At 35.0% G+C, this 8,642-nt stretch overlaps 1 protein-coding gene across 1 annotated transcript; it reads left to right on the top strand.

Moving 5' to 3' along the window:
- The first annotated feature begins 284 nt into the window (after positions 1-284).
- LOC136208894 (U4/U6 small nuclear ribonucleoprotein PRP4-like protein) lies at positions 285-4,390 on the top strand. Its single transcript, XM_066000186.1, has 5 exons — positions 285-1,372; positions 1,609-2,062; positions 2,171-2,368; positions 2,461-2,542; positions 4,049-4,390. Exons 1-5 carry the CDS (start codon positions 492-494, stop codon positions 4,147-4,149), a joined length of 1,716 nt encoding a protein of 571 aa, XP_065856258.1. The 5' UTR covers positions 285-491; the 3' UTR covers positions 4,150-4,390.
- The last annotated feature ends 4,252 nt before the right edge of the window (positions 4,391-8,642 follow it).

Raw genomic sequence — 8,642 nt, 5'->3', positions numbered from 1 at the left:
AAATGACTTCTAGTTGATTGATTGAAAGTTTTTTGTCTATATATATATATATTGTATGTAATTCAATAATTATTAATTTATATTTTCATTGGGCCCTTAAGGATTTAAATATTTTTATTACTTAATGCATTTAGCGAGATTATTACTTTAGTTCATTGGCCCAAATCGGGACCGAAAAGAATTTATTATATAAACGTGATTATTACTTTATCGAACATAGTAGGCAAATATGGCCTTATTCCTATTCCAATTTAACATTAGGCTCAATAGGCATTTACTAGTTAAAATTTAAAGAAGGAAATATAGCAATTTGATATTCCGGCCTCCTTCACTCGAAGCTCATGTCACTTGGTTATTTGCCCCCTCTCTGCTCTGCAACTTCCAATCCCTAGCCGCCTATTTCTCAATTTCAATTTCGCCGGGCTCCTGGAGCGACGGCTGAGTTCACCATTTAAACGTCGTCGCTGTGACGACCCTCTCTATTTGGTGCCATGGCAGAAGAAGAAGAAAATTCACAACCACCACCAACTCTACCGGAAGAATCAACTACTGTAGTTCCCGACAATCAAGATGCAGTTCAACCAATTCCGGCCATCATTCCACCAGTTTTCCCCTCATTTATGCCGCCTATTGCTCCTTTACCTCCTATTGCCATTCCGCCTCCCGCCGCAATCCCTCGCCCATTAGCTCCTCTCCCGGTTCGTCCTCCGGTACCCCAAAATGGTGATGTTAGAATGAGCGACTCCGAATCCGATGAAGATGATTCAGTTCCTTCTGGGACTGATGCGGGATCAAATGTGGATTATGTCATCTCTGAAGGAAGCCGATTAGAAAGAGAGAGGCAGCAGAAGGCTATACAGGACCTCTTGATGAAGAGGCGTGCTGCTGCTCTGGCAGTTCCTACTAACGACATGGCAGTACGAGCTCGGCTTCGGAGGCTTGGGGAGCCAGTTACTTTGTTCGGAGAACGGGAGATGGAGAGACGGGACAGACTGCGGATGCTTATGGCGAAGCTTGATGCTGAAGGCCAGTTGGAGAAATTGATGAAAGCTCACGAGGAAGAGGAGGCTGCAGCTACTGCTATAGCTGATGATGCCGATGAAGAAATGCTTCAGTATCCTTTCTATACTGAAGGTTCCAAGGAGTTGCTCCATTCTAGAATTGATATTGCAAAATTTTCTATTCTTAGAGCAGCTTCTAGGATTCAACGTGCAAGGAGGAAACGAGAAGATCCAGATGAAGATGTAGATGCTGAAATTGACTGGGCTTTGAAACAGGCAGGGAGTCTTGCACTTGACTGTAGCGAAATAGGAGATGCTCGACCACTCTCTGGCTGTTCCTTCTCTAATGATGGAAAACTACTTTCCACTTGGTACTCTCTCTTCCTTTTTTACCTTTTCTCTTTGTTAATTGCAGAATTGGCAGCTTCACTTCTGTTAGCATTCTGTGGCGGAATTCTCTTTTGTATTGCCATTAGAAAATATATAATACCTTATACTCACTGTTAAATAGAACATTGCTCAAATTTGGATGAACTCGTGATTTATAGATGATCTCTGCTATTAATTATAATGAAGATTAGAATACTTAAACTTGTTGCTTTTGTAGTGCTTTAACTGGCATTGGTAAAGTATGGAGCATTCCTCAAGTAAAGATTGTTTCTGCCTTGAAGGGACACAAAGAGCGTGCAACTGATATTGCATTTTCTCCTGTGAACAATCATTTAGCAACTGCCTCTGCCGATCGAACTGCAAAGTTATGGAACACTGATGGTACTCTCCTTAGAACATTTGAGGGACATTTAGATCGTCTTGCACGCATTGGCTTCCATCCATCAGGGAAGTACTTGGGGACTACAAGTTTTGACAAGACATGGAGACTATGGGATGTAGATACTGGTACTGAGTTGCTCCTTCAAGAAGGTCATAGTCGTAGTGTATATGGGATAGCCTTCCACGACGATGGCTCATTAGTAGGATCTTGTGGATTGGATTCGCTTGCACGTGTTTGGGACCTTCGTACTGGTAGAAGTATCCTTGCGTTGGAAGGCCATGTCAAGCCTGTGAGACTATGCACTCTCATCTTTCTTAAATTAGTTATTAAAATTATTATTTTTTCTGGTTAAATATTTAGCTAATTAATGATATTCATAGTCCGATATCATTTTCAGGTTCTTGGTATTAGCTTTTCACCCAATGGGTATCATTTGGCCACTGGTGGTGAAGATAATACATGCCGCATATGGGATTTGAGGAAGAAAAGGTCACTTTATATTATACCAGCTCACTCAAATCTTATATCAGAAGTGAAGTTTGAGCCTCAAGAAGGCTACTATTTAGCCACCTCATCTTATGACATGACTGCGAAGGTTCAGCTCTCTTGTTATAATACAATTGTTTTCACTTCGCAAAGCCTTCAACTTATGTTAATATTATTCTTTGTTTTATGTGAATTCATCAGGTTTGGTCTGGGCGAGATTTTAAGCCTGTTAAGACATTGTCAGGGCATGAAGCCAAAGTGACTTCTTTGGATATTAGTCCAGGTAAACTTCCTAGCTTCAGAAGCGAGCATTGACATTTTTACTTATAATTATGTTTTACCTCTTTTTTCTTAGGTGTTCATTGTCAATGTTTGTTTAATCAATTATTGTGCCTATAGGTGCATGTACTAGGAAAAGAGACCTTGACCTGTTAGCATATATCCATGCATGAGCGATAATTGATTTATTTCTTAACAACCTTACTTGACTGGCTTATCCCAATCCAAAGTTGGCGTTCTTGTGGTGATTGACTTGTTGCAGCTTCAGTTAGATTATGCTGTGTGATACTGCAGCTGATGCTATTGTGGAGTTACTGATATTGATTGATAAGGCTATATGGGTTATTTTTAAAAGCAGTTTATAATGCGTAGTTCTGACCCCTTGCTATGCCCCTCCCTCTTTGTCTTCTATCTTCCTCATTTCAATGGAAATACATCAAGGTTTAATTCAGTTTTAGGCTGATATGTATAGTTTAAGGCTCTATGAAAAAAAACAAACAAAGCAGATGTGGCACCCCTAGACCTAGTTAATTTTCCTCTCTATCATTCCTTCACTAGGTTGGAGATTCAACTTAATCTGGTTAATTTTCCTCTACCATTCCTTCACTATGTTGGAGATTCAACTTAATATTGAATTGCTGAGTTTTTTTTTTTACTTAATGCTTCATTGCAGCTATATCATTTTCCATAGGGCCCAATGAGCAAAAGAAAAGAAATAGGTCGAAACTTTGCATGTTATTCAAGTTTAAGCAAATTTGTTACATTCTTAAAAGATAGACTTGTTAGAACTTGGAAAATTATCCAAACTCTTACTAAAAAAGAAAACTACCCTAATAAAATAATAATATCTATTTATTCCTATGAAACAGTTATTTTCTATTTTCTATCGATTACTAGGAAAAATTAAGCTGGACCTTTTTAATTAGTTGAGAATTCATAAAATTAAAGTATTGTGTAAAACTGAAGAAACACAATGTGGAGCATTATTCCCACATTTTTCTTCTGCTAATCTATATTTAAGTTCAAATAAGTGTAGTGCCAAAAGAACACGCAAGAAGAATGAGAATGATGAATCAGAATTACTGAGATCTTGCATCATGTGTTGATTTCTTATTGTCTATTTTTCTCTAAAGGGCGGCCCGGTCGCACTACGCGTCCCCGCTGAGCGAGAGTCCGGGGAGGGGTCCCACCACAAGGGTGTACTGGGGGCAAGCCTTCCCCTGCCAATTTATTTGGCAAGAGGCCGCTCCTTAAGACTCGAACCCGTGATCTCTTGGTCACACGATAACAACGTTTACCGTTGCGCCAAGGCTCGCCCTCTATTGTCTATTTTTCTCTCCGCCAAAAAAAAGTTCGTTTAAGCGTGTCAAATGTGTTTTGACCCATAGGACAGCTCTGATTTCCCTTCTGAAATTTTTATTTCTGTCATTTGAAAAGGTAGCATGAATTTAAGGCAGTAAAACCCAAAACTGTGGTGTTTGTTCATGAAATATTTGTTGTTTGGTGGCAGATGGATGCTGTATCGCAACGGTGTCGCATGATCGAACCATCAAGCTTTGGTCCAGCAGCAACAATGCAAAGGAGGATGAGGGTATGGATGTGGATGAGTGAGTGAGTATTGAGATTTTACTATTTTAATTATCAACTTATGTCCCGAATGCATGTCACTTTTGATAGAGATGAAGATGATGCAATTGTCTTGCCGTAGGTAGAGCTTACATGAGTTGTATTGTGCCAAAGGTGTAACTCTAGTGTAGGATAACAGGAATACCCATATTATTTCAACTAATTGTACTATTTTACATTTTTTTTCTCTCTATATATTAAAAAAATACACTTGAATTTGTTATTATCTACTTGTTATGTTTGTTATTTCAACTATCAACTATAATTTGGGGTCTGTTTGGTTCAAATGATAGTTTTTAGTTATTGTTAATAGTTGATTAATTATTAGCGTTTGATCAAACAGTATCTTTTAAATTAGCATAAAGCCCATTTTACTCCAAATTATAAAACAGTATCTTTTAAATTAGCATAAAGCCCATTTTACTCCAAATTATAAGACTAGAGTTCTAACATACGATGCCACCCCCTCTTAGGCATTTCATCAAACAGTTCATAAGTTTTATATGTTTTTCCTTCATTGAAATACTTGTTAATCATACAAGTATATAAATTCGGGAACACGCCATCAAGTTGCATCTTCTCATACAACTCAAACCTCTCTTTTTCAGACATTTTCTTTTTGAAGAACCCATTAATCAGAACACTGTAAGTGTACTGATTAGCAATGGAACCAAGCTCCCTCATCTTATTAAACAACAATTTTTGCTCTTTTATGTTTTGTTTGTTTGTCGGACAATATTATGCAGGAATGGAAAATTTTAAGCCTGTCAATTGAAAAATTTATGAAAAACGTGGAAAATGTTTTATCATTTTAAAAAGAAACATTTTTCTAAACTTTTGGAACATTACTCTATTTATTTTTACTCTTTTAAAAATATTAGTCACTCGTCATCATCTCTCATTTTCTGATGTTGTATCTAAACACCGAAAATATTTTATTTTTATTCAATATTTTCCGACAAACAAACAAACGGGGCCTTAACATCACCATTCTTACAACAACTTTCAATTAGATAAGTATATTATGTACCACGAAAATTCAGAGAAAAACACATCTTCTCCAATCAGTGACGAATCCAGGATTTGAGGGAGCGGGGGCAAAATTCTACGTAAAAAAAATTTAGACAAAAAATGTAAATTTGTTCAATTTTTTATGACAAAAAATGCAAAATTGTTCAATTTTTGGTGACGAAAAATGCAAAATCGTTCAATTGTCATGCATTATTTTTATGATTTTTTTTTGATAAAAAACGTAAATTATAATGTTTCCGACTCGTAATCATCCATTTCCGGGATTCTCGGGTTGTTACGCATCAAATATCTCTAACGTTTTGGGTCAGGTGCAATTTTACCCCTAACATCTAAAATGGTGCAATTTTACCCCTAATGTTTGTAGCCAAGAGCAATTTTATCCCTAACGTTGATAAATTGGATCAATTTCAGACACTACTATAAAATAGAGTCATTTTTTTCTTTATTGTGCACCAATTGCATATCAATTTTATAATTTTGCACCAAATTTACCTCTAATGTTAATAAATTGGATCAATTTCAGACATTATTATTCATGACCGAGAAGACAGTTTGATGAATTATTTCTCAAATTGACCCAATTTATCAACGTTAGGGGTAAAATTGCTCTTGGCTTCCAACATTAGGGATAAAATTGTACCATTTTAGACGTTAAAGATAAAATTACTCCTGACCCAAAACATTAGAGGTATTTTTGCACTTTAACCTTTATTTTTGGATTTTTTAAAAAAAAAATTTAATGGGATGAAGGGGGCAAATGCCCCTTTGACCCCTACATCCGCCCCTGTCTCCAAACGTTTTATTCCAATCACCACCTTCACAACAACCCTCGATTTTTTTTTTTTCATGGATTCATGAAAACCACTCAGGACTTATCAAAATAGCTTGCTTAATGTTCGACATTTCTCCTTCTAACACCATTTCTCTTCTAACATCATTTCTCTAACACGGAATATGGCACCAGGGTTGTTATTGAGTAAGATGTGAATGAAATTTAAATTGGGTTCTACTCATCTTTATCTTAGAATAGAAGAATTTCAGTCTCATCTCATCTCACTCTCTCTATTACCATTTCACATTTTATCCAAAGGAATTGCTTTGAGAAAAAATAGAAAAGTGAGAGGGCTATTTGTTGATTTGTGTAAAATAAGGGATTAATTAATTTCGTCCTTTAGTTTAGGGGCCAAAATGAGCTTTAGCTTCATGTCTTTTAAATTAATAGATAACTAAATATAGTAAGTAAGATTATTTAAATTCCATGGTTTTATTTTCATTTTGTTTTTTTAACAGTCCAGTTGGTAACAAAGTGTATACTTCATGATCAAATTAAGGATATCATAGAGATACAATATTTTGTTTTGGTACAAGATTGCCATTTTAATTAAGGGTTAATTCCCAAAAAAAAAAAAAAACAATCCTTCATGTTTTTGCTGATTTATAGATAGATTTCTATGTTTTTTTTATTGTTATTAAATCGTGGAATTTTGATCAAAATTGATGATCTGTCTTCCAATATTAATAACAATGAAACATTATTTTCTATTTTCTTCTAAAGAAAATTATCGATTACTAGGAAAAATTTAGCTGAACCTTTTTAATTAGTTGAGAATTTATAAAAGTTAAAAGTATTGTGTAAAACTGAAGAAACACACAATATTGAGCATTAAAAAGGGCGGCCCGGTCGCACTACGCGTCCCCGCTGAGCGAGGGAATATTGAGCATTATTCCACATTTTTTTTTCTGGTAATCTATATTTAAGTTAAAATATGTGTAGTGCCAAAAGAACATGCAAGAAGGATGAGAATGATAAATCAGAATTACTGAGATCTTGCATCATGTGTTGATTTCTTATTCTGTTTTTTTTTTTCTCTCCGCCCAAAAAAAAAAAAGTTTGTTTAAGCGTGTCAAATGTGTTTTGACCCATAGGACAGCTCTGATTCCCTTCTGAAATTTTTATTTCTGTCATTTGAAAAGGTAGCATGAATTTAAGACAGTAAAACCGAAAACTGTGGTGTTTGGTCATGAAATATTTGTTGTTTTGGTGGCAGATGGATGCTGTATCGCAACGGTGTCGCATGATCGAACCATCAAGCTTTGGTCCAGCAGCAACAATGCAAAGGAGGATGAGGGTATGGATGTTGATGGGTGAGTGAGTATTGAGATTTTAGTATTTTGATTATCAACTTATGTCCCGAATGCACGTCACTTTTGATAGAGATGAAGATGATGCAAGTGTTTTGCAGTAGGTAGAGCTTACATGAGTTGTATTGTGCCAAAGGTTTAACTCTAGTGTAGGATAACAGAAATACCCATATTATTTATTTCAACTAATTGTACTATTTTACATATTTTTTTTTTGTATATATTAACAAAATACACTTGAATTTGTTATTATCTATTCTTGTTATGTTTGTTATTTCAACTAACTAACTATCAACTATAATTTGGGGTCTGTTTGGTTCAAATGATAGTTTTTAGTTATGGTTAATAGTTGATTAATTATTAGTGTTTGATAAAATAGTAAAACCCTATTTGACCCCAAATTATAGGGCGGATATCAATTGGCGTAACATATGATGCCACTCCCCTCTTAGGCATTACAACCGAAACCCATCTCTTTTTCAGACATTTTCTTTTTGAAGAACCCATTAATCAGAACACTGTAAGTGTACTGATTAGCAATGGAACCAAGCTCCCCCATCTTATTAAACAACAATTTTTGCTCTTTACAGAAAATTTTAGGTTAGTCAATTGAAAAATTTATGAAAAACGAGGAAAATATTTTACCTTTTTAAAAAGAAATATTTTTCTAAACTTTTGGAACATTATTCTATTTATTTTTACTATTTTGACAACATTAATTATCCACCACCGTTTTTCATTTCCTTTTTCATTTCCTAGTATTATATCCAAATACCCAAAAATATTTTATTTTTATTTAATATTTTCCCACAAACAAAGGGAACTTAACATCTCCATTCTTACGGCAACTTTCAATTAGATAAGTATATACCACGAAATTCAGAGAAGAACACATCTTCTCCAATGGACATAATAGTTCGAACCTTTCGTGAAGAACACATCTTCTCCAATGGACATAATAGTTCGAACCTTTTATTCCAATCATCAGCCTCACAACTCTCGATTTTTTTTTTCATGGCTTCATGAAACCACTCGGGACTTATCAAAATAGCTTGTTTCAGTTCTACTCATCTTTATTTTAGAATAGAATTTCAGTCTCTCCTACCGGAGAGTGATGTTCATTCTCTATTACCATTTCACATTTTATCTAAAGAATTGCATTGAGAAAAAAATAGAAAAGGGAGAGGGCTATTTATTGATTTGTGTAAAATAAGGGTTAATTAATTTGGATCTATAGTTTAAGGGTCAGATAAGCTTTATGCCTTTTAAATTAATAGACAACTAAAGATAGTATCAATATTGTT

Source organism: Euphorbia lathyris, chromosome 10 (assembly GCF_963576675.1).
Source record: "Euphorbia lathyris chromosome 10, ddEupLath1.1, whole genome shotgun sequence".
Taxonomy (NCBI): domain Eukaryota; kingdom Viridiplantae; phylum Streptophyta; class Magnoliopsida; order Malpighiales; family Euphorbiaceae; genus Euphorbia; species Euphorbia lathyris.
Note: the sequence above shows the minus strand (reverse complement) of the source record. Positions and strands in the feature narration are given on the sequence as shown.

Bases quoted from the DNA above. Each gene is read 5' to 3' on its own strand.
- LOC136208894 (XM_066000186.1), top strand. From the start codon at position 492: ATGGCAGAAGAAGAAGAAAATTCACAACCACCACCAACTCTACCGGAA. The intron at 1,373-1,608 runs GTACTCTCTCTT...TTGCTTTTGTAG, and splicing joins GGAAAACTACTTTCCACTTG to TGCTTTAACTGGCATTGGTA. The intron at 2,543-4,048 runs GTAAACTTCCTA...GTTTGGTGGCAG, and splicing joins TTCTTTGGATATTAGTCCAG to ATGGATGCTGTATCGCAACG.